The sequence below is a fragment of the Choloepus didactylus genome, chromosome 1, assembly GCF_015220235.1.
Source record: "Choloepus didactylus isolate mChoDid1 chromosome 1, mChoDid1.pri, whole genome shotgun sequence".
In the NCBI taxonomy this organism is placed as follows: Eukaryota; Metazoa; Chordata; class Mammalia; order Pilosa; family Megalonychidae; genus Choloepus; species Choloepus didactylus.
The window spans coordinates 109,793,474-109,820,559 of NC_051307.1; the positions used below are offsets into that span (position 1 = coordinate 109,793,474).

Consider the following 27,086-nt stretch of genomic DNA (forward strand, 5'->3'; position numbering starts at 1 on the left):
TTTTTCATATTACTTGATTTTGCATAGTCTTACTTTTACTCTTTGATAGGTAAAAGTGTTTTTATCTTTGGTAGTCTTTTTCCTGAAAAGTTCAAAAGCTTTAAAATATCTACAGGGAGCAATGTGGTTTATGGAAAGATTATTAAAGTTCCTCAGATTCATGAGATCTCTCTGTTCTTGCCCCATTTCTACTACTAACAAATTCCTTAACCTTCTGGATGTGTCTGTCATCTGTACAAGCAGGGGTTGAGGTTTGTGAGCTCAGTTTGGACCCAGATCAAAGATTCTGGGGTTTTCAGATTTCTTAAACCACATAACACTGTATTTATTAATGTATGCCCTACTCAAGTTCTTTTTTTTCACCTTCACTTACAATAGGATCTCAGAAAGAATCCAAATATTTTGTTAAGAGATGGTATTGGGACGTGGTGGGGAGGGCGGGGAATAATACTGGGGAGGCTGAGATTGCTCCCTCCAGCATAGGAGGAGAGGGGAAGGAGATTGTAATCCTTGAGACTGGGAGATAATGGAGGGCCTATTTGCCCTGCCTCATTTTGCTTTGGGTTTTGGTCACGTGAGAAATGAGTCTTTGTCACTTGGGCAAGCGAGAAGAAGTTATTACAGTAGGGGGACTGTTTGGAGAGAGCAAGGGCCTCTGGTAGATTCAGGCTAAGGGAAAGGGGGGAAATCCTATTTAAAATAAGCATTTTTATTAACCTTAGGAGATAGAGGGTATTCACTCATGTTTCACTGCTTCTTCATATTTGAGTGAAAATAATAAGGAAATTCTATTGATAGTTGTCTTGGTTCCTTACTACTACTGGGAGGGATATAGGATATTCATAAAATGTATTACTTTTTCCCATTTGGTAAATGTATCAAGAAAACAAAGAGGGATGGTACTGGGGAGACTTGCTCAGTATATTCTTATTAGGTATTAGGACTGTAACAAATACCTGTTAATCTAGTTCTCTCTGGTCATTTGTTCTGGTTGGCCAGATAATGTCATCTTCTTCCCCATCATTTCTCATGCATCCCTCTTGGAGCTTTGTTTTGTGCCTGGTCAGGGTTTTATGAGTCGCTGCGTTTTTTTCTGGAGCCTTCATATATGCTCCAAGGGTCCATTTTTGGAAGAAATCCAGCCTGGTTGAGCTTCCTTTGTCTCTGTCCTGGTTTCTTTTCCAAAACTATACCAAATTTTATGTTTCAGATTTTTTAAACATTTGTGTTTCTGATTCATGTAGATTGAAAATAAGTTTAATCTGAAATGTGTTAATGTTGATGAGGAAAAAAGTATTGCTAAGAAAGATTAGACAATGATGTAGAAATACTTAGTCCTATACAATTTTATATAGAGTTTCAGTTTATTTTCTGATTTCAATAGAACAAGTTGAAATCATCGCAGAAGGATAAAGTTCGTCAGTTTATGATCTTCACACAATCTAGTGAAAAAACAGCAGTAAGTTGTCTGTCTCAGAATGACTGGAAGTTAGATGTTGCAACAGACAATTTTTTCCAAAATCCTGAACTTTATATACGAGAGAGTGTAAAAGGATCGTTGGACAGAAAGAAATTAGAACAACTATACAATAGATACAAAGGTGAGTGTTTGCTTATGACTTTAAATATTTTGAATCAGGCTCTTCAAAGTTACAAGCTTGTTGTAAGAAATCAAATAACATATAGAACACAAATTGGGTAGGTATGTCCAACAGAACTCTCTACATCTTGGAATTTTTCAAGAGGTTTAAGGGGACAAAGTTTTCTCTTTTCACTAGTTTTTCTTCTTACACTGTTTGCTTCCCTGCTTTCTCCCCCAGTCATCCAACTTGGGAATGGGGAAGAAATGTGTTGTTTTTCTCATTTTCGTAAAACTCAGCCAAACCAGATTTTAAGAAAAGCACAATTTTAATAGCTTTTTAAAGAATTGTAATACATTTAAAAGGTTAAACAATACAAAATGAATTAATAAAAGTTTAATAATTTATCTATCTTTTCGTTTATTTTCCTGAGGGATAAACAATTTTTTATGCAATTTTGTTGCAATATATTCACATACCATACAGTCATCCAAAGTGTACAGTTGTTCACAGTATCATCATATAGTTGTGCATTCATCACCACAATCAATTTTTGAACATTTTCATTACTCCATAAGATAAAAATAATAATAAAAATAGAAGTAAAAAGAACAACCGAAACATCCCATACCCCCTCCCATACATTATTCATTTACGTTTTGTCCTCATTTTTCTGCTCATCTGTCCATACACTGGATAAAGGGAGTGTGAGCCACAAGGTTTTCACAATCACATGGTCAAACCATATAACCTGTGTAGTTACACGATTGTCTTCAGCAATCAAGGATAATGGATTGCTGTTCAACAGTTTCAGGTATTTCCATCTAACTCTTCTAATATAGTAAAAACTAAAAGGGCTATCTACATAATGCATAAGAAATAAACTCCAGAATGACCTCTTAACTCCAAATTTGAAATCTCTCAGCCACTGAAACTTTATTTTGTTTCATTTTCTTCCCCCTGGTATAAACAATTTTAATAGCTGTGTTGGATCCTTTCCTGTCTTTCTCTTATATTTATGCCAAAATATCTATACAGACTTTCTTTCAAATGTTTTCCAGAAATGGAATTATACTGTATATATACTTATGCCCAAAAGTAAAAGGGTGTGCATGTTCTTTAATGCTGGCATTATTGCCAGATTACTTTTAGAAAGGTGTTTAGTAAATCACACCCAGCAACAGTGTATGAATGCCTGTTTCTCTTTGTATTTGTCATTATTTTCAGTTTTTGCTTATCTTAAAGGTGAATATTGATAGTTGGGTTTTTTTTTCTTTAATTAAACTGCTTATATTGTAGAGATTGGGATTGAGTTGCATAGTTTCTAGTTTCTCTGATACTCTCAAATGAACTGCTGTAGTAGAGTGAACTTTGTTTTAAGAGAGAGAATTTCTATATGTAATACTGTTAATTTAGAATGCCTGCTTAAACAAAGTATAGGTGTTTTCAGTTTGAATCCCTTATCATGTATAGAAATTCTGATTTTCTGAATATGTGTGAAAATGGAACATTTTTCATTTGGATAAATGAAATAAAAAAATATTAAGTGCTCATTTGCATTGATATGCTCCTGTACATTGTAAGAATTCTATTTAGGGGGCAAAGTGGCTTTAAATATTATATGGGGAAAATATCTGTTAGAGTAATAATGCCTCATGTCTTTGGCATTTTGTGATCATTTTTTAAAAAATGGAATATAAAGCACATTACCTTTTTCAGTTTTAAGAAGCTGGCATGATAAAGTATGGCACTAATTTAATATTGCATTGTTGTTTTTAAAGATCCTCAAGATGAAAACAAAATTGGAATAGATGGTATACAGCAGTTCTGTGATGACCTGGCACTCGATCCAGCCAGCATTAGTGTGTTGATCATTGCGTGGAAGTTTAGAGCAGCAACACAGTGTGAATTCTCCAAACAGGAGTTCATGGATGGCATGACAGAATTAGGGTGAGTCTATAATAACCATAGGAAATTAGGTACATTACTGTAAGAATTACTGCAGGACTTAATTATGTCATTAATTTTACTGGCCCACAGACTTGGTATAAATAGAAGTGGACTGACATGCCAAGTTCTCATGTTATAAGGTTTTCTGGGTTTGTCAGTTATCTGTGTAGTAAAATCTGTTCCATCGCATTATACTTCTATCCTTTGTTTCTAAGAGAGGTTCACTAGTATTAAAATAAAATTACTATGCTTTAATATTTAACATGGATAAGTGAAATGAGCAAGTTTGTAATGTGAAGCTGTGAACTCTGAAACTTAAAAAAGTTGGAATTTTAAAACCGGATGGTACCTTAGAAGTTAATAATCATTTTTTGTTCCACTTATGCCTTGACAGTATCTTTGGATAAGTAAATGAAAAAGTCATAGGTGGAGCAAGCTTTACCTCTCGCCTCTAGTTTTCTGTATTTATGAGGCTGCAAAAGTATTCAGCCCATGGGTAGGCAACAGGCTGCCCTTTCTCTTTTAATAGCCCTTTCTGGCCCTTTCTGCTATTCTTATTCAACAGTTGATCACTGTTGAATAATAATAGCTAATATTTATTGAGCATTTATTTTATTTCAGGAACTGTGCTACCTACTTCACCTACCTCTTCACAACACCTCTGTGAGGGAAGTAGTGTTTATATTCTCATTTTAGAGATAAAGAAACGGAGGCACAGAGAAATTATAGAATTGGAAGTATTACAGCCAGGATTTGAATACAGGCATTCTGATTCTTGAGCTTGAGGGATATTGTAATCAGTCAAGGTTTTGTTAAAAGACAAAAACTACATCAGTAAGCTGAACAGGGAAAATTTAATATAATCGTTTATTAGGTAAAAGGTGGTTAACTACTAAAGGGCTAAAAGAAAGCTCTAAAGTATAAGAGAGATAGCAACTGCAGGAAGCAGCTACCACCTCTAGGGCTGAGGGAAGTGAACAAGGAAGGAACTTAGAAATTAAGGAGATCCCCACAAGGCTGTGAGATTTAGACTTCCCAGGAGGAGGGAGGGCGTGCCTGCTGCAGGAACAAGATGTCTGGTGACGAAGAAACTGGCTAGAAGCAGCTTGCTGTGGGGTCATGAGAGTCACCATTGCTGGGGTGAATGCTGCTGGGACCTCTCAGCACAACCTTACCCCTCTGCAGAAAGTAAACTGGAATAGGGAAAGTTCCTTTTTCTTCTTTGCAATCTCTCATCGCCCTCTATTGGTAGAGCCTAACATGGAGCCAGCTGGCAGGAGAGAAATGTGATCTGGCAGTTTGTAGTCCACTGTCACAAAGTAGGGTGAAGAGTGTGGGTTTAAAGCTCAGAGACAGTAAATTAATAACTGGCTGGACACTACAGTCAACGCAGCCCCATCCTGAACTTTCTGGAATTTTCTATGCTAGGACAGTTTCCATTAGAACTCAGGGAGACAGGTTTATCTTTTCTTTATCATTTGAAGCTGAATTCAAATAAAATGTAATAAACTTACAAATTAATTTTAATTTACAAACTACTGTTCTGCAAGATGTTAAGACCATAGAAGGAAAATGAAAGCAAAAATGATTGGAGGAAAAAAGTTAAATGATTGATTTGTGGAATCTATAAGAAAGTATGTTTCTATGACTAATTTCTTAAGACTATTACCAGAAAAGTAAGGCTTGGTATTTTGGACTCTTTCAACTCCTTGGAAGTTGAATGCTTTGCAAATGTAGAAAATATGTGCTGATGCTGATTTGAGATAATTCAGTTGGAGGCAGTAGGGGGGCAGAGCTGATATTATACTTTGTGTATAAGAAGTAAGTTTTTAAGGGGAATACTTGCTCATCTAAGCAAAAAACTGTTCTTTCAGTTAGTGTGGAAGCTAGACATGTGATTTGTTTCTATATAAGGAATGTCTAATACAGTTTAAATTGATGATTGTTAATTTGGTTACAACACATTCTTGTCCACTGCAGCTGACTCCTCCAAGTCAATATGTTGATAATCCAGTGAATTACATAGTTAAAAGTAATTTAAAAAATAGTTCCTTTTAAAAATAGTAATTACTTCTTACATTTAATCATTACAGACCTTCTCTTCCCCAGTTAATCCTACACCTTGTATATATACATTTATATAATGTAAAAAGATGAAATTCCAAATATCTGACTTTTAAAAAAATTCTGTGAAATAAATATAAATCCTCATAGGAATAAATAAGTTCTTAATTTATAGTGGAAAAGTTCATCTTTTATAAACTTAATTTTACAATGTAGATGTGACAGCATAGAAAAACTAAAGGCCCAGATACCCAAGATGGAACAAGAATTGAAAGAACCAGGACGATTTAAGGATTTTTACCAGTTTACTTTTAATTTTGCAAAGAATCCAGGACAAAAAGGATTAGGTAAGCATTTTTAAAAATTATATTTGGAGTATCAAATACATTCAAATACATTGACGGTGTCACTTTTGCTTTGTAATAGAAAGCTTGCAGCATAAACTCATCATGAAAGTAATAATTATTGAAAAGCAGTGAGAAGCAGTAAACTTTTAGTTAGTCAAAAAATATTGTGCACATTGGATAGTAGAGTAACCCACGGTACTGTGTGTGAACCACTGATTTATTTATTTATTTATTTTTAAGAATTACAATACAATAAAATAAATAGCTGTTAAACTTCCACTGACAGTTATATATTTGTGTATGATTTATTTATTTATTTATTTATTTTTAAGAATTACAATACAATAAAATAAATAGCTGTTAAACTTCCACTGACAGTTACATATTTGTGTATGATTAAGATATTTTAGGATTTTTGGAGCATAAGTTATTTCACTATGGATCTGTAGAAATACCATTTTAAGATATTGAATTAATAGAGTGCCAAATAAACTTATTTTTTGTTTGTTAATAATTTAGAAACTCTTAAGAAGGAATGATTATCATTCATAATTTCATCATTCAAAAATAACCATTGGTAGCAGTTTAGATCGATCAGTTTACTCTGTATTTAATATCCACACATTTGCTTTTGGAAGGTCTAGGGAATATGGAAGTAAAAGATACAGTGTTATTATTATCTTTAAGAGCTTAACAGTGTTTGCACAGGAAGGTTAGACAGTAGCAAGTAATAGAAAAGAATGTGTATTGTAAGGGTTTTAGAGAAAAAGCAGAAGTGAATAAAAGCAGGTCTTGTTAGGAAATGCTTCCAGGGTGAGGTGGGTTGTGAACTGAGGGATTTGGTAGTTGATTGGGAAAGGGGAGATAAAAGTTGTTCTAGAGGATAGTTGTAGTTGTGGAGAATAATTATGAATGAAATCCTGAAACCTCAGAAATAAACTTTGTGGAAGAGAGAAGACACTGGTTTGATTTAAGTGGGGATGCTTGTTTGGGAATTAAATTTGTGAGGCACAGTAAAGCTAAATATGGCTTTCTTTTGAAAACAGGACAGAAAGGTTAAAATTGGAATTTGTGGGAAACGGGGACCCACTGAAGCTTTTACTCACATTAGCTTTTCTTTAGCGTGAACTTGTATTGTGCCTAGCAGTGTACTAAGTTCACTTCCTCGTTTAATGTTGGACAGCCTTATGAGTTATTCATTCTTTCATTCAACAATTTACCACCTGCCATGTGCCATATGCATAGTAATATAGTCACAGGAAGGTTAAATAACTTGCCCAGTGATGGAAGTGAGTTTTTTTTTTGTTTTTGTTCTTGAAGATAGTGCAGTCGGAGAGACTAATAGAGGGCTTTTGTATTAATCTTTCTTAATATTTTAGATTAGAGAGAAATAAAAACACTGAGAAAAGGATTATATGAAGAGAGATTAGACCATGATAGTGACTGGAAAGCCAGAGAAGAAGGGATGAATATAAAACATTTCTAATGGAGAATTGGCCTAAAGTGTAATTAAACGTGGCTGAATTGGTTAAAAGTTTACAAAATATCTGTAAAGAAAAATTCTAAATAATGAAGCCTGTTTATCAGCTGATTCTGCAATTTAGGTTGGATTTTATTCTTACAGGAAAATTTCTCCTTTTACAGGCAAAATAAACTTGGATACCTAGGAGTTAGTTCCTCTGTCTTCTCTCATTATCTGTGGTCACTAATTAACTGAGCTATTTTTTCTAATTTCTTCTCTCCTCACCAATGAAAACCAATTAAGCCTTTGCCCTTACTCTTATGCATTAAAGGATTATTTTTATTGTATTTAGAAATGCTGCACTATATTTTGATAAGATTAAATAAATATAATATTTGAATACAAATGTTGATTTAAAAGAGTTTAATCTACTGCTTAGTTATATCCCTACACCTGACTGGAGCAAAAAATAAATAATATTTTGGGTGACTATATAGTTTTGATACTGAATCTTAGTTTTTATTATAAGTGATGAAAATACAGCAAAATTAAATTTCTTTTGCTTTTTGGTATACGAATTAGACAGTCAGTTGGAATTTTAGATTTACAGGAGAATGAACAAAAGATTTTGAAAGCAATAGATTTAACAATTACTTGTTTATTTAATAAGTATTGAACTTATGAAAATGTAATTAAAAGACAAATCATCATTTCTGTTTTTCTTTTTCATTGGTATAGGATGTCAGGAAATGTAATGGTGTGCTTAGTTGAAGAGCTTGATTAAAAAGAAAAACGTTTTCTTGACAGCCTTTTTAAGGGTTCACAGGGCTCTTAAATTATAAGTCCTGGTAGAGAGGAGTTAGAAGATCATAGGAGAGGAGGAGAGGCCCAAAACAAATTGACGAAGAGTAAGTGACAGCACTGTAGTTTTCAGCTGTGCTAGTTATAATGAGAGATAGTGTTTTCCATAACCTTATTTCTTGTGTCACCAGGATAGGGTACTTCCTTTATCACAGTCTGCCTCAAAGTCACCTGCTTTTCCTGATAGTCTTCTAAATCATAAATTTGAAAAGGATTTCATAAGTCCTCTGTTAAATCTAATCTACCCAAAGTAGCATCCCTACCTGATGCTCATTTAGCTTCTACTTTTGAACATACAGGGACTGGTCACCCATTGTTCTAGAGAGTGATTCAGTCCAGTCACAGAGTATTCTTGTTATTACAGAGTTCTTCCTTAGTAAGCTAACATCTTTGCCTTTAAAGCTTTTACCACTGCTCTTAGTTTTGTTCTCTAATGCAGCACAGGAAGGCTAACCATTTAAAGATTGCTATCACTCATCCCTTGTCCTCTTTTTCCAGGCCAGCATTCCAAATCTTAATTTTAACTATTCTTCAACTGAGGAGACCTTTGTTATCCCTGTTACTGTCCTCCCTAGACACATTTCCTGTTTCTCAGTTTCTCTCAAAATAGAGCACTTGAAACTGAACATAATACTCCAGAAGAAGGCTGTTTGACTTAGAACACAGTGGGCTTGCTATTTTTTATGAGACTTTTTTTCCTATTAATTTGGTCAGAGATTATGTTTGTACTTTAGCAATCATGTCATGTTTAGGACAATGTAGAACTTCAATTAGACGAATGTCTGTGGGTCACTTTGATGTGAACCGTGGTTCTCCTAACTCTCTAATTGTGTGCCTGTGAAGTTGATTTTAAAGTTATGATATTATTTGTTAAACATTTGCTTTAATACTTAGAAATAATTTTATAGATTTTTTTAAAGAGGATTTTCATCTTTGACCTAAGTTAAAAACGTGTTATGCTTCTCATTATATAGATGAGCAGCAAACTCATGGTCAGTGAGGCTGGTGTTAGGTCCTGTGACATAGAGTTGATGAAACAGGGACTAGACTTTAGGTCTTAGGACCCCACGCTCCTGTATTCTTTTTTTTTTTTTAGGAGTTTTATTGAGATACATTCACATATCATATAATCCATCCAATGCATATAATCAATGATTTTAGCATAATCATGGAGTTGTGCATTCATCATCACAATCAATTTTAGAACGTTTTCAGTACTTCAAAAAGAAAAACTGCATACCCCTTAGTAGTCACCTCTCAAGCTCTCTATCTCTCCCAAACCTTACATAACCGCTGATCTAATTCTGTCTTTATAGACTTATTTATATTTAAAGAATACTAAACTATTATGGTTAACTATAGTTCATAGTTTGCATTGTGTATTTTCCCCCCATATACCACCCTATTATTAACACATGTAATAGTGACATACATTCATTATCATCCATGAAAGAACATTCTTATATTTGTACAATTAACCACAGTGATCATCCACAGTAGGAATCAGTGTGTTATAAAGTCCTATGTTTTATCCTCTTGCTTTCCTTCCAGTAATATACACAACATAAAACTACCCCTTTCAACATCATTCACACATAATTTGTTATTGTTATACTCACAGTAATGTGCTACCATCACCTCTATCCATTTCCAAACATTTACAGTCAACCTAAAAAGAAATCCTGCACAAGTTAAGCATCAGCTCCCCAATCCTAGTCTCTGGTAACCTGTATTCTAGAGTCTAACTCTATGAGTTTGCTTCTACTTAGTTCATATTTATGAGATTATACAATATTTGTCCTTTTGTGTCTGGCTTGTTTCTCATGCAACATAATGTCTTCCAGGTTCATTCGTGTTGTTGCATGCATCAGAACTTCATTCCTTCTTATTGCTGAAATATTCCATTGTGTGTATATATATATATGTGTGTGTATATATATATATATATATAGAGAGAGAGAGAGAGCGCGCGCGAGAGCGAGCGAGAGCGAGAGAGAGCACATTTTGCTTATCAGTTCGATTGATAGACATTTGTGTTGCTTCCCTTTTAGCAATTGTAAATAATGTGGCTGTGAGCATTGGTGCACAAATGTCTGTTTGCGTCCCTGCTTTTGGATCTTCTGGGCATATACCTACTAGGAAGATTTCCAGATCATATAGCAAATCTATACTTTGCTTCCTGGGGAAACACCAAACTGTCTTCCACAGTGGCTGTACCATTTTACATTCCCACCAGCAGCGAATGAGTGTTCTTCTTCACATCCTCTCCAACACTTATAGCTTTCTGTTTTATTAAAAATGGCCATTCTGGTAGGTGCAAAATGATATCCCATTGTGGTTTTGCTTTGCATTTCCCAAATAGCTAATGATGTTGAGCATCTTTTCATTTACTTTTTGGCCATCTGTATTTCCTTTTTGAAGAAATGTCTATTCAAGTCTCTTGCTCATTTTTTAATTGGGTTGTTTGCCTTTTTATTGTTGAATTGTCAGATTTCTTTTCATATTCTGAATATTAAACCCTCATCAGATATGTGGTTTCCAAATTTCTCCCATTAACATAGTTTACCCCTTCACTTTGTTGACAGTCCTCTGAAGCACAGAAGACTTTAATTTTGTGGAAGTCTGTTTATCTATTTTTTCTTTAGTTGCTTGTGCTTTGGGTGTAAAGTCTAAGAAACCATTGTCTAACACAAGATCTTGAAGATGCTTCCCTGTATTTTCTTCTAGGAGTTTTTTGGTCCTGGTTATTATATTTAGGTCTTTGATCCATTTTGAGTTGATTTTTGTACAAGATGTGAGGTAGGAGTCCCCTTTCATTCTTTGGGATATTGATATCCAGTTCTCCCAGCACCATTTGTTGAAGAGACTGTTGTAGCCCAATTGGGTGGACTTGGCAGCCTTGTCAAGTATCAATTGGGCATAGATGTAAACTCTCAATTTGATTCCATTGGTCAGTAAATCTGTGTTTATGACTGTATCATGCTGATTTGACCACTGTAGCTTTGTCGCATGCTTTAAAGTCAGGAAGTGTGAGTCCTCCAACCACGTTCTTCTTTTCAAGATGTTTTTGGCTATTCAGGGCCCTAACCCTTCCAAATAAATTTGATAACTGGCTTTTCCATTTCTGCAAAGTAGGCTGTTGGATTTTGATTGGGATTGTGTTGAATCTATAAACCAGTTTGGGTAGAATTGACATTTTAACATATTTAGTCTTCCAATCCATGAACATAGACTGTCCTTCCATTTATTTAGGTCTTTGATTTCTTTAAGCAATGTTTTGTAGGCTAAATCCTAGGTTAAATTTGTTCCTACATGGTTGATTCTTTTAGTTTGCTATTGTAAGTGGAATTTTTTTCCCGTTTTCCTCCTCAGTTTGCTCATTTCTAGTGTTTAGAAACACTACTGATTTTTGCATGTTGATCTTGTATCTTGCCACTTTGCTGAACTCATTTATTAGCTTTGTTAGCTTTGTTGTAGATTTTTAGGGACTTTCTACATATAGGATCATGTTGTGTGAAAATAGTGAAAGTTTTACTTCTTTCTTTCTGATTTGGATGCCTTTTATTTCTTGCCTAACCACTCTTGCTCGAATTTGTAGCACAATGTTGAATAACTGTGGTGACAGTGGACATCTTTGTCTTGTTCTCGATCTTAGAGGGTAAGCTTTCAGTCTTTCACTTTTGAGTATGATGTTAGCTGTGGGTTTTTCATATTTGCCCTTACCAAGTTGAGGAAGCTTCCTTCTATTCCCGTCTTTCAAAGTGTTTTTATTCAAGAAAGGATGCTGGTTTTTGTCAAATGCTTTTTTGTGTCGGTTGAGATGATCATGTGGTTTTTTTCCTCCTTTGATTGGTTTATGTGATTTATTACATTAATTGATTTTCTTGTGTTGAACCACCTTTGCATGCCTGGAATAAACCCCACTTGATCATGGTGTATGCTTCTTTTGATATGTTGTTGAATTCTATTTGCAAATATTTTGTTGAGGATTTTTGCATCTATATTCATTAGAGAAATTGGTCTGCTATTTTCTTGTAGTATCTTTACCTGACTTTGGTATTAGGGTGATGTTAGCTTCATAGAATGAGTTAGGTAGTATTCCCTCCTCTTCATCTTTTGGAAGAGTTTGGGCAGGATTGGTATTAACTCTCCTTGGGATGGTTGGTAGAATTCACCTGTGAAGCTGTTTGGTCCTGGGCTTTTCTTTCTTGGAAGGTTTTTGATGACTGATTCAGTCTCTTGGAATTAGTCAGTTGAGGTCTCCTATTTCTTGTAGAGTCAGTATAGGTTGTTCTTGTGTTTCTGGGAATTTGTCCCTTTCATCTAAGTTTTCTAATTTGTTAGCATACAGTTGTTCATACTATCCTCTTATGATCCTTGTTATTTCTGTGGGTAAGTAGTGAGGTCCCCCTTCCCATTTCTGATTTTATTTATTTGCATTTTCTCTTTTTCTCTTTGTCTATCTAGCTAAGGGTTTTTCAATTTTATTGATCTTCTCGAAGAACAACTTTTGGTTTTGTTTATTCTCTTATTTCTTTATTCTCAATTTCATTTATTTCTGCTCTAGTCTTTGTTATTTCTTCCCTCTTCTTGTTTTGGAATTAGTTTGCTGTACCTTTTATAGTTCCTCCAGGTCTGCAGTTAGGGCTCAGATTTTAGCTCTTTCTTCTTTATTAATAATGTAGGTGCTTAGGCTACTTTTAGGGCAATAACTTTCCTTCTCAGTACTGCCTTCAGTGTATCCCATAAGTTTTGATATGTTGTGTTCTTGTTTTCATTTGTCTCAAGATATTTACTGATTTCACTTGCAGTTGTTTCTTTGACCCACTGATTGTTTAAGAGTGTGTTATTTAACTTCCATGTATTTCTGAATTTTCCGGTTCTCCAGCCATTACTGATTTCCTGCTTCATTCTGTTATGATCAAAGAATGTGCTTTGTATAATTTCAATCTTTTTAAATTTATTGAGACCTCTGTTTTGTGATCCAGCATGTGTACTATCCTGGAGAATGATCCATGAACACCTGAGAAGAATGTATATCCTGCTGTTTTGGGGTTCCATATTCTGTATATGCCTGTTAGGTCTAGTTCATTTATCATGTTATTCAAGTTCTCTGTTTGCTTATTGATCCTCTGTCTAGATGTTCTTTCTATTGATGAAAGTATTGAAGTCTCCCACTATTATTGTAGAGACATCTGTTTCTCCCTTCAGTTTTGCTCGTGTTTGCCTCATGTATTTTGAAGCACCCTGTTGAGGTGCGTCGATATTTACGATTGTTATTTCTTCTTGGCAGATTGCCCCTTTTATGAATATATAGTGTCCTTCTTTGTCTCTTTATAACAGTTTTGCATTTAAAGTCTATTTTGTCTGATACTAGTGTAACTATTCCAGCTGCTTTTTTGGTTACTATTTGCATGGAATATCTTTTTCCAGCCTTTCACTTTCAACCTATTTGTGTCCTTGGGTCTAAGATGAGGCCCTTGTAGACAGCATATAGATGATCATATTTTTTAAATCCAATCTACCAATTTGTGTCTTTTGATTGGGGAGTTTCATCCATTAACATTTGGTGTTATTACCATAAAGGCAGTATTTACTTCAGCCATTTTATTGTTTGACTTTTATATCTCACATCTTATTTTTGTCTCTCTTTTCATCCTTAACGATAATCTTCATTTCTGTACCCTCTTCCAAGCCTCTCTGTCCTGTCTATTTCTTTTAGCCTGCACAACCCCTTTTAGTATTTCTTGTAGGGCAAGTCTCTTCTTGAAGAACTCTCTCAATTTCTGTTTGTCTGTGAATATTTAAATCTTCCCTCATTTTTGAAGGACAGTTTGCCAGGTAAAGAATTCTTGGCCAGCAGTTTTTCTCTTTCGCTATCTTACATATGTCATACCACTGCCTTCTTGCCTCCATGGTTTCTGATGAGAAATTGGGATTTAGTCTTAATGAGCTTCCCTTGATGTAACGAATCACTTTTCTCTTGCTGCTTTCAGGATTCTGTTTTTATCTTCAGCATTTGACATTCTGATTAGTAGGTATCTTTGAGTAAGTCTTTTATTCTGTTTGGAGTACGTTGTACTTCCTGGACATGTATATTTAAGTTTTCCATAACAGTTGGGCAGTTTTTGGCCATTATTTCCTGAAATATCCTTTCTGCCCCCTTTCCCCTCTTCTCCTTCTCATACACCCATGATGTGTGTGTTTATGTGTTTTGTGCTGTCATTCAGTTCCCTGAGAACTTGCTCAATTTTTTCCATTCTTTCTCTGTGTTCTGTTGGTATGGTTTTGGATGTTTTGTCTTGTAGTTGGTAGATCCTTTCTTCTGTGTTCAGATCTGCTGTGTTATGCCTCTAGCATATTTTTAATCTTTTCTGTTACTTTTCTTTGCATGCTTTCAGATTCTTCTTTGTGCTCACCCAATGTGTTCTTAAAAACCTTTATCTCTTTAGGCATATTTTTCTTCATTTCCTTGAATTGATTTAGGAGGTTTGAACATTTTTGATTTGTGGTTTCAAATTCTGTGTCTCCTCCAACTTTTTAATTTGTTCCTTCGACTGGGCCATGTCTTCCTGTTTCTTAGTATGGCTTATAAGTTTTTTGCTGGTGTCTAGGCATCTGATTATCTTGATGAGTTTACTCAGATGGTCATTTTCTCTCTTGCCTAGGTTTTTATTGTTGATTGGCTTTGAGTTAAGGTTCTGCTTTGACACTTAGTTCAACTTGTTCTAGCTCTTTAGAATTGCCCGTGTTTAACTGATCAAAACAGGGTCAGGGACCTACAAAGGGGTTGCAGACCAGTTCCAAAATGCCCTGGGGAGAGGGTCAGAAAAGCCACCAAAAACTTTTTTTGTTGGCTCCTTAAAGCTGCGTTTTCCTGGGCTGCCTGGCAAATGACACTATTCAGCAAACTATTCTCTGCATCCCTAAGGAGGGAGTGTGTTTTTTCAAGCTCCATAAGGCTCCACCGTGGTGGGGTGGTGTTGAAACAGTGTCCATTGGAAACCCTGTCCAGGGCAGGCGAGAACTGTGATTCAGAGCCAGGACCCAGCGTTGTGAACTCTCAGTGATCAGAAGCCACTCTTGGCACTTGGCTGTGTCCTCCCCTTTCCCAGGGAGGAAAGCTTCCATGTCCCTCTCTGTCTGCAGCAGCCAGGTGCTTACTGGACAGAGGCTGCTTGCCTCGGGTGGGGGATGGGTGCTGGCCACTACTGCAGTGGGATTCACTCACAGTTTTTTTCTGCTGCACCTTCTCTGTCTCCCTGTCCTGCTCTTTCCTGGATGCTGTGCAGTGTTCCACTGGCCTCCAGAGGGCCAGAATCGTAGTTTCAAACAGTTTCTGCATGTCCACTAGTTGCCTTTGGAGGAGGAGTGTGTCCTGCAGCTCCACCATCTTCCCCCTTTCTTTTTTTCTTTTTAATATAATCACCATTCCATCCTTCCTAGTGAGTAGGCAACATTTTGTTTTCCTTAGGGACTATGTTTGGGTCTAGTCTCAGTTCATTTCCATGTACATCCTGCATTTAACTGATCATCTTTTATGAAATCACATTGCCCTTGTTGGTTCCATTAGAAAGAATGATGGGAATATCTCTGTTGGCATTTTAAATTTTACAATAAGGGCTTAAATGTTGATGCTGCAAGTATCTAAATTTCAGGCAGTACAGTGATTAGGACTTGCTGTCCTGCATGTCTTATTTCTTTTTCTCGGCATTCTCCTTTCATGTTTTTTTCCTAAATGTTGTTGCTTTTTTATCACTGAATTTGCTCTTTTCCAATACTGCTTCAGAATCTATGATAATTTTTTTACTTTTTAAAAATAAATATTAGTAATAGTTAGTACTCATATTCATATTATTATTTACCAGGGACTTTTCTAAATGCATTATGTGTGTTAACTTATTTAATCTTCGTAACAGCTATGTGAGGGTAGGTACTGCTGTCTTCATGTAAAACTGGATTACAGAGAGGTTAACTCAGTTGCCCAAGATCACTTTAGCTAGTAAGTTGTAGAGTTTTTAAAGCCTAAACCTCATGCTCTAAACTACTGTTTTTAACTGCCTCTCTCCAGTGAATCTGTTTCCCTGTCACTAAGAAATTTCTATCTCAAGGGCAATTTTTCCTATACCTGTGGTTATCATTTACTTATTTAATCTTTGTTTCAGCTCTTAATTATAAATCTTTTTGAGTCTTCATTTTTCATTCAGAAACATCGATTGCTTATTTTGTATTCTGAGAGCTTTGAATTAGGAGCATTTTAAGTCTGTCTGGGGGAGTTTGTGGAGTCTTCACAAAGATTATAATCTTTGACCCTTGAAGAACGAATATACGTTTTCAAGGCTAGAAGGCAAAGAATTCATTCCAGGTGGAAGGGATTTGTATATTCAGTTGCTCAGAGATGAGAGATCATAGCTCCTTTGAGGAACTGCAAGTAATTGGACTTGACTGGAAATGTAGATTTTATCTGAAGGTAATGGGAAATTATTGAAGAATTTTAACATGGGAGTGATACCAGATTTATATGCCTGAAAGGTCCATCTGAAAGCAGTGTAGCCCTTTAAAAGGAGGTAGAGGCAAGGTTAGAGAAAGGGAGATTAATTATGAAGCTGTCACAGTGATTTAGCTAGAAATGAAGAGGTTCCTGTTCTGGTTTGCTAATGCTGCTGTTTTGCAAAACACCAAAAATGGATTGGCTTTTATAAAGGGGATTTATTTGGTTACAAAGTTGTAGCCTTAAGGCCATAAAGTGTCCAAGGTGAGGCTTCAGCAATAGGGTTCCTTCACTGGAGGACGGCCATTAGCATCTGGAAAACCTCTTTTAGCTTGGAAGACATGTGGCTGGCATCCGCTTGCTTCCAAGGTTGCGTTTCAAAATAGCGTTCTCCAAAATGTTGCTCTTGGGGTGTTTTGTCCTCTCTTAGCTGCAGCTCTTCTTCAAAATGTCGCTCTCAGGTGCTCTTCAAAATGTCACTCACAGCTACACTGAGCTCCTTCTGTTTGTCAGCTCATTTATATGGCTCCAGTGATGTAATTCAGACCCGCCCTGAATGGGTGGGGTAACACTTCCACAGAAGTTATCCAACCAAACGTTTCACTCACAGTTGATTGAGTCACTTTTCCATGGAAACAAAGGATTCTAATCTAATTGACATAATATGTCTGCCTCCACAAGATTGCTTCAAAGAACATGGAGTTTTGGGAGACATAATACATCCAAACTGGCATAGTCCCTAACCTAGGCTCTCCCACCAGGGATGGAGGAGGGATAGGTTTAAAAGGTACTTAGGCAAATTGACAGAGCTTCAGTTGGATGTATGTGATGAGGAAGAGGAATTGTCTTCCCCTGTGATCTCTTACCTTTGGGGACATTTGGAAATGTGTGTGTGTGGATTTTTTGGTTGTTACAATGTCTGAGGTTTGCTTCTGGCATAAGTAGGTGCTAAACATCCTGCAATACATAGGTCAGTTTCACACAACGAGAAATTGTGTTTCCTTGAGAAACACTTTAGGGCATTGGCATTCATTGAGAGAGAGGAGTACCAGGTCTATGGAGGAAAGACAGTGAGATCAGTTTGAGCCTGGTCGAGTTTGAAAGGACCCAGTTAGATGTTTGTGTCTAGAATATAGAGATAGGTTTCAGGTCTAGGAGTTGTTAGTAGTGGTTGAGAATATAATGTGGAAAAAAGATAAAAGTTTGAAAAATCTGTTGAGAGAAGTCAGAGAGGTGGTTATTGTTGAGATACAATGTTGAAGAACACCAACATTTAGTGGCTGAGTGGAGGAAGAGGAGCCAGTAAAGGAGGATAAGAAGGCTAGAGAGGACAGTGGAAAATCCTTTAGAGTGCTATCATGAAAGCTGATGGAAGGGATAGTTCATCCAGCAGGTTTGCTTAGTTTTGCAGATATGACAGAGAGCCAAGTAAAATAAAAAGTGTTTATTTGGCCATCAGAACCTCAATGGTACCCCTCCAGAGATTGATTTCAGTGGGGTGTGAGGTGATAGAGGTGGACACTTGTTTATAGTGGATTGAGGAGTGAGTAGTGGGAGGGAAGAAACTGAAAAATCTGCTCTGAGAAATAGGAGAGGGAGCTCTTTTTAATAGGTAAAATGATGAAGAGCCATGCTCAAGTTGCAGATTATTGATTTGGTGGCATCAATTTCAGTCTGGTATTTTTTTCTCAGGAGGTTTGAAGACTATACTCTTCCAAGATTAGGACTTCAAGGTAGTTGAATAGAATAGGTTTATCAACAAAAACAGTAACGTTCCTGGAAAGACTTTCCTCCAGATTAACCTTATTCTCTTAACTAACACTTGGGGAAATGGTTGTTTAATCAGTTGAATGTTCATGTACTATTCACGAATTCTTGTAAAAGAAAGTGACCTGAGGTTTTGTGTAATTTACTCTTAGTAAACCCCTGCAGGTTCCTAGCAATTGTAATTTCTAATTTATTTTTTATAAATATCTGTTTTTGTCAGTAAATCAGCATCAGGAGTACTCTTTTATTTTTTAAAATTGGGGCAGCACTTGGCCCTTTAGAGACTCTCCTAGTCTCATGATTTCTTAGAGATTATGAAGATTGATTTCAAGATCACATCTAAAATGCCTTTTAAGATTCTTGGGATGTAGTCTTTCCTGTCTAGAGATATAAATTCTTTTGTAAAGGTAGATACTTTATTAATTACTTTAGTTCCTTGAAAGAGATCATAGTTCTTTCTCTCTGCCATATGGCAGGTATAGTTCTTTGTCTTTGTTATGTGGCAATATTGCTTCTTTACTGTGCTCCATGCCCAATTAAGCAGCCATTTATGTTATCTTCAGCAGACTTAAAAACAAAAAAAAAAAAACAAAAAAAACACAAATCTTAGTTTATTATTGATTTTAATTTTTTAATCACTATTCCTATGATCTCCTCTTGAAATCAGAATTAGTTGACAACATGAAAGGTAAGATTACTTAGGATTGTGAGTAGCACTCCTTTACATTTCAACCCATAGGTATACATCAGTGATTCTCAACTGGGGGCAGTTTTGCTGCTCAGAGGACCTTTGGCAATGTCTAGAGATATTTTTAGTTTTTACCACCTGGAGGTGGGGGTGGGTCATAGGGAAGGGAGTGTGCTACCTGATCTGGTGGGTAGAGGCCAGGGATGCTGCTAAATATACTACATTGCACAGGATAATTCCCCACAGCAAAGAATTATCTGACTCTACATATCAAAAGTGCCAGGGCTTAAAAACCCTGGTGTACATGAATCCTTGAATGCTTTTGAGCTAGTCAAACATGTTTATCTACATTATCTAATTTAAACACAGCACTCCTTGGAGGTAAGTGATATTCTTACCCTGAATTGTGCCATGAAGGGACCCATTCATTGGTGATGGAGGCAGTTGGTGATGGAGGCAGAATACAAACCTTCGGTTTATTTCTACGGGAAAATTTATATACTTAATATTCAGGATACAAACTTTTGTTTTTAGATTTTTTCTTTTTTTGATCTCACTTGTTTTTTATAAGATCATTTGCAGGGGCAAATATTTATGACATTGAAATATAATTTATTTTTAATATTACAGATCTAGAAATGGCCATTGCCTACTGGAATTTAGTGCTTAATGGAAGATTTAAATTCTTAGACTTATGGAATAAATTTTTGTTGGTAAGTTCATGTTTTCTGTAGTTTCATGTTTTCTCTGAATTTGTGCTTTGTTTGAAAATGCATGAATAACATTTAATGCACCTCAGAACATATTATTAACATAGAGGGAGAAACTTGATTACCAGAATTTCATTACACAGTTGTTTTGCATTCTTGTATTTGGCACTGTTTAGACTATTTTTCCAACTCTTTGTAGTGATTTAAATGTTGTTTTTAAAATAGGAACATCATAAACGATCAATACCAAAAGATACCTGGAATCTTCTTTTAGACTTCAGTACAATGATTGCAGATGACATGTCTAATTATGATGAAGAAGGTAATGAAATTTTTTGCCCTACCAGTTTTTTTTTACTTGGCTTCTTATCTCCTTTTATCACACACTCCTGAACTTCTTGTCCACTTCTCTTTTTCTTGGAGTTGAATTTCCCTCTTCTGAACTTCTATTTGTGCTCTTCTGAATGTATGTAATGGCCTTCATCCTCTCTTCCAATCTATATTTTCTGTTTCTTTAAATTCTACCTCAGTATTCATGTCTTCCTGAAAAGCATGAGTAATTTACATCAATGTATTAGATTTTCGGTTCACCTTAGGAACTTATCTTTTTAATGTACTTTTGTTCTTATTTGTATTTATTTTTTGTTATCTGTCTTGTCTGTAAGCTTGATTTTAAACTCCTTGATTTCAGGGACGTCGTCTAATTTGAAATGTACTTCAAGAGGCATTCAATAAATAGTCACTGGTTGACTACTGTAGTTCTCTTTATTCATGTGCGTATAAAGATGGTACTCCTGTCCACTGTCAGGACACATGCTTTTGTTTGTCCAGAAGTGACAGTGGTTTGCATTGATCTCTTCACATGCACGTACCTAGACTCCTTTGAGAACTAGCAGGATGCATTTTTGAGGTTGTTGAATAGACAAAAATCTCTAGTTACCTTGGTCTCCTTAAAAGTTTCTTAGAGCCATTTAAGCTAATCAGGGATGATATTTTTTTCCTTCTTTTTTATTGTCACTTACAGTTTTCCCTAAAAAAGTTAGAAATGCTTGCACCTGTATATGGCTGATAATTCTGCTTTCTATTAGGTTTTACATAAAACTGGAGAACTGTCCTGATTTGAATGTTGACATGTGGATGTGTAGGGGCATTCATATATGCACTTTAAAGTCTTTTAGTAATTTATTGTCATGAAATAGGATAGAGTTTGATACTTGCTGTTAGTTTCCTATATATGAGATATAATGCCTGAAAACTTGTTTTTCCCTACTATGCTTTCAGCACTGATAGCATTGCCATCATATTGTGACCATCAATAGGTGACCAGTTTTGGCCTTTTGTTGAAGTTACTTCAGTGGCCTGTTGAAAAACATAATATTGATTGATTGCAAAAAAGTTATTTTTATCACTCAAAGAAGACCAAATGTTGGAATAATAGAGCAGAAAGAATATAAGGAAAATTTGGGGTAGAAACTCTAAAAAGCTAGAATTTTTTTAATCAGTGGGAATAAATAAGAATGATATACTTTAACAAAGGATTGTATTAAAATGTTAGCCTTATTTTTGCTTTTCTTTCTTCCTTTTCTCCCATATTTTTTCCCTTTTTTCCAGGAGCATGGCCTGTTCTTATTGATGACTTTGTGGAATTTGCACGCCCTCAAATTGCTGGGACAAAAAGTACAACAGTGTAGCACTAAAGGAACCTTCTAGAATGTACATAGTCTGTACAATAAATACAATGGAAAATTGCACAGTCAATTTCTGCTGGCTGGACTGAACTGAAGATCAATCCTCACAATTCAGGCTGAGGGTTGAGACAAAACTTTAAGGATACATCTTGGACCATGTCGTATTTCATTCTTCTGATGGTGGTTTGGGCTTGTCTTCTAGTCTGGGCCGCTCTAAACATTTATAATTCCAACATTGTGGAGTTCATCATATATATGTGGACCATCCTAGTTTATTCTTCCATAAGTCTTAGAAGCTTTATGGTGATTATTTTGAGGTTTCCATTCTCGCATAAAGCACAATGCTGTCTTCATCAGAAAACAGTTTGGCATAAGAATTAAACATATGAACATCACAAACAATTTATAAAAACTTCTTAAATATATGCTTTGGGCTAGTTGCAAAGACTATGCTGATAGCACTTCCAATAAGAGTGATATATTTAAGTGTACCAGATCTGAAATGGTGTTTTGGTTTTGGAGGATTTGTTTTTTCCTTGGCAAATCACATGTATTATTGACGTGTGTAGAGTATCTGATGAAAATAACTGATGTGAAAAATTTTTAGGATAATTTGGTGCCTACCGAAATTGTGCTTCAGACCCTCGATTTCAAAAAGGTTCTACAGAACTAGTCTGCACTTACCCTACCCATGTTTTTATATATAGATGTTCTACAGGGAGCTTTTATTTAGAAAATGCCCGCATAATGGTAGACTCTGTTCTTTTCTACATTATGCATTACATAATTGGATTTCATTATGATTTTGAAATGCTTATACGCCTGTCAGATAAGTTAAGGTATTTAATTTGTTTTGAATGTTTTAGATTGCTACACAATACAATATTCTAAATCAGGCATGAGGGTTATTTTTTGTTTTGAGTTTTTTTGGTCATCGCCCTATAAAAACAAATGAAATTCCCTTAATTTATAAGAAGATAGTAGGAATTAAATTTTAGAAATGGTTGTGATGAGCCATGAAGTTCAATCTTTATAATACAGGTACTGCTCTTTGAGACAAGTAGTCCATTTTTGATGACTTCTAATTTTGTTGAAATTGCTTTAACTGCTAATCACTGTGGTTGCCAAATATTTACTTTAGGAGCAAAGATTTTTAGGCAAGCATACCCTTGGTGCAAAATACCAATCTGGCTTCTATTTTCGTAAATTATTTAAGTCTCTCTACTGTTTTTGTTTCACTCAGATTAACTCAGTTTTCACATCAAAGCAGAATGTTATCTTGTATGTATTTTCTTCATTACAAGACCCATGAATTACTTTCATGCTGAAAATGCTCATTTCTTTATTCACTTAACACGTGAAGAATGGGTTATTGCTTTCTTAAACATTTCCGTAAGTCCAGTTAAAAAACGTAAAACTTCAATGTTGCATGACTATGGTCTGTGATAGGAATAGATGTTGCTTGGTATATCCGGGAACACTCTAACATCTAGTGTTGGAATTAGCAAAGGAATATACCTTAGAATAGCAGTACATTTTATGCAGATGCGGAAATGATTTTAAGAAACAATGACATATTAAAACTGCTTTTTACCTACATGATTTTGAAATTGACTAGAAGGTTATCTCCATAAATATTAATATTCCAACCATACCTTTAATTCAAGAAGAATGCAATTCTACAAAAGAAAAATTTAAACATCTCTATTCAAGTTACTAGAATTTGGTTATTAAAAAAAAATGGAAGAGAAAGAAAAAAAGTAGAAGAATCCTGCTGCTTTCAGTATTCCTGATTTCATTTTTGTAATACAAAGAACTTCAATTATGAAAAATTTAAAAAGTGTGTATATGTATACATATATGTATTTATACACACACTACTGTTTTCTGTCTTAATTTCGAGTTATAATATTGTTTTCTGAATGATTAATTAACATATTCTGTGTTTTGAAATGAGATCCCATTAGTTTTTTTTTCCCCAATATAAATTGTTTTTCGTAAAAGTTTGATATTGGTTCATGGCTTAGTGCCTTGGGGTTTTAAAGATTTTTCCTTTTAAATGCAAGACCTTTTCAACAAAATAGTGTTTGTCATCAGTTTGGTACTAAACATTTATAATTACTGTGTAATTATAAACCAAAATACCTAAAGCTTTGAATATAATTATGTAGCATAAGGTTGTTCACTCTATGATGGCATCTTAGAATTAAAACTATTACTAGGGCTGAAAACAGAAGACTAATTTAATGTGATGTGATTATTCTGAGGGTAAATGCCTGGTTACAGGGAATATTTTGTACTAAAAATGCTTACACATGGCTGTGTGTGTGTGTGAGTATGTGTGTGTGTCTGTGAGAGAGAGAGAGAGACACACACACATACAACTTGAATTGCTTTAATTCATAAGTGCTTCAGCCTTCATTCTGGTAAACTTCCCATGCTGATTTCTTTGTTTTAAACTGAACCACAGGTACAGTTTCTTTTGCCAAATGTCAAAACAGGTACACATTTTTAAATGTAATGCTTTTTTAATAGAAAATGTATTAAATTAGAAGTGCCCACATATACTTGAGATCAAGATTATCCTTAGTGAATTTCATCTGCATATTTCTGTAAGTTCAATTGTGTTTCTTTCAACCCCTGTCATATTACCAACAGAGGCAATAAAAGCTTCAGTGAAATTGCCATGACTAAATCTTTTCACATATTATTTCAGCGTATTATTTTTTAAAGACTAAAATATACATGAAAACTTTTCAAGGAAGAATAATTATTCATGGAAAGAGCATTGAAGTGGCAAGTTTTGGGGAGAAAAGACATGCCAAGTTCTTGTTTACTACATTTAACATGTTTACAACTATACTGGGCTGCTTTATTTAATGAACAATACTGTAGTTGTATAATATGGCATTGTAAGTGTATGCTCTTCATTAGACTTTTTAAAAAAGTTTTAATGAGAGAAAGTAAACAATAAAATAACAGGGAAAATCTTTTATATACTATCCTTACTGGGGAATTCTTATTTAAGCAAGGTATATAGTTTTTTTTTTTCCTCTCAAAGATTTAAGTGAATGAAGTGGTCATTTATTTTTTATTTGATAATCAGGTTTGAGTAGGTTGTAGTTAGATTAATGTGCACTTTGCTTATGTATTGTAAAACTTTTGTAACTTACATATGAATGAAGAAAGTTAAACTTGAAAGGATTTTGGAAGAAGAAAAGGAAAGTGGTGGTGGGGAAATTTTAATTATGGTTCACAAAGTATGCCTTTGTAAAGATGAATCGATTTTAACAAGAAGTAATTTATGTAGCTCTCAGTGTTTAATTGTGTATATTTAATAGAAATACTTACTTGGCACTTCAGTAGCTTTCTTTAAATGCTATCTTATACTTTCAATAATGATTTATATTAAATACTTAGATGTTTTGATAAGATTTTATCAAAGTTGATAATGTAATGACAAAATGTTTTTAAAATGTGATTTAACATATATCTTAATAACTGAGGATACAATACCTGATTTATGATTTCTACATAATGTGATGATTAGGGTTCAAATTATGACTCATTTAATTGACTATAAACATGATTATATTTCTGAACTCTATTGCCTCCATTTTTACAGTCATAATACAGCAATAGTTTCTATTTTTATTTCATAGAAATGTGTTGAGGTTACATATCATGATACTTTCACCTTTGATTTCTGATGGGAGAATGTTTATATTTTGTATTTAAGATAAATTTGAAAACTCCTAAAACTCCCTTTGCCAAGTTCATTCTTACTATTGGTTGTCATTTTGGTTGAACAGTTGCTTGATTTGTACCTGATTCTTGAGGCAGATAATGCTAATTAAAAACAGTGGCTCCTAATACAGTTACATAAATGTTTTTTTCCAGAGCATTCTTGGCCATCTTTTCTTTACTGCCTGTTGAATAAGTGACATTTCCTGCTGACCAACTCATTTATTTTACAACTTTCCAGTACCCTCCAGGTTTTGTTAATGTGGACTTTGACTTCTCCTTGGTTGGTTTTTTTTTTTTTTAATCTGTCATAAATAATAAAAGTATAGTTTAAGGTGCACAGCCTTTGTAGATGGCATTCCTGAAAAGTACTATCTCTATTTATGGAGTTAGGTTTTAAAATTATTTAGGGAGTCATTTTGTAATTATCTATTTTAAAAATTGAGATTCTTAAAAATGAATTTTTAAAAAATTAAATTTATCTAAGTTTCTTTTTTCTTATGAGTGTTGCTTAAGTATTTTCAGCTTAATTTTTTTGGATTGTGCTGTGTGTAAATCTTAATGTAGTTTGTAGTTTACAGCATTGGTTTTCAAGCTGTAAATCAGAGGCTGCTATGTTTCATGAGGACGGGCCATAGTAGATAGGATGCCTTCTCGTCCACTTCATCTATAGCATTCTCCTTTATCTGTTGTGAGTTATTGGTGTATCATATGAGGTTTGGTTTGGGAAACAATATTCTGTTTAAAAATTTTTTTTTTTTAAGTCTGATTTGGAGAGTACATTACCTCCTTCGTAAATTTTTCAGTGGCATGGAAATAGATGGAATCTGACCAAAATTAAAACTGGCCAGAGCATTCAAGGCAGCACTATTTTGCAAAGAAGAATCCATCAAAAAACTTCAAGGCAAAGAAGAAATTTGAACCAAAATAGTGAAAGCAAAGCTTGATTTGAAACACTGAAAAGTTCAAAAGTTATCAGGGGTAGCATGTGAGTGGCTTTATGACCAAAAGAAGAAAGAAAGATTTATCTCATGTTTAGAATGTATGTAATATATGTACAAATGCATATTCAATATAAGTATTTACTTAAAATCTTATTTTAGGGTATGAAATATTCTAAGAAAACTTTGTATCTAATGGAAAACTTGGGCAATGCCAAGCAAAAGATTTTTAGACAAAAAGGAATAATAATGTGGGGCATAAGGTTAGGGGAAAGCAAGTTATTAAAATGGCCAAAGAACAATGCTTATATAAGCAGTAGACCAATTTTGCCACAAAATTATATGACACATAGATAGAAGAGCAATATTTGATAAGGTTTGGAGATGTGTGTACTTGGAATCCTTTGAAAGTACCATGCTTTCAAGCAAATGCTAATATTTTAAATCTTAATAGTATATTAGAATTTATGTATTGAAAATTATATGAAATGAATGGGCGGTGAACCAAAGCTTTAAAAGTAGCATCCTTAAGACTATTGTAATACTTAAAAAAAAGATATACTTGTGATATAATACACACACCAATAAAATGTAACCATTGTAAAGTACAATTCAGTGGTTTTAGTGAATTAAGGTTGTGCAGCCATCACCACAATCCAGTTCTAGAACATTTCATTGGCCCCAAAGTTCCCTTGTGCCTGTTTCTAGTTAATTCCCACTCCTGTCCCCAATACTAGGAAACTTGACCTGTTTTTATCTCTATAAAGCTTCCCTTTCTAGAAATTTCCAATAA

The 27,086-nt window shown here is 34.7% G+C and overlaps 1 protein-coding gene across 2 annotated transcripts in view; it reads left to right on the forward strand.

Moving 5' to 3' along the window:
* The window catches only part of DCUN1D1 (defective in cullin neddylation 1 domain containing 1), a 34,182-nt gene extending 8,693 nt beyond the window's left edge, over positions 1-25,489 (forward strand). For both annotated transcript variants that reach the window (XM_037839780.1, XM_037839784.1), the window contains 6 exons: positions 1,385-1,601; positions 3,362-3,530; positions 5,811-5,941; positions 19,841-19,923; positions 20,146-20,242; positions 21,532-25,489. In XM_037839780.1, coding sequence (XP_037695708.1) covers positions 1,385-1,601; positions 3,362-3,530; positions 5,811-5,941; positions 19,841-19,923; positions 20,146-20,242; positions 21,532-21,611 — 777 coding nt within the window. In that variant the 3' untranslated portion in view covers positions 21,612-25,489. The remainder of the gene's footprint in view (positions 1-1,384; positions 1,602-3,361; positions 3,531-5,810; positions 5,942-19,840; positions 19,924-20,145; positions 20,243-21,531) is intronic.
* Positions 25,490-27,086: the final 1,597 nt, after the last annotated feature.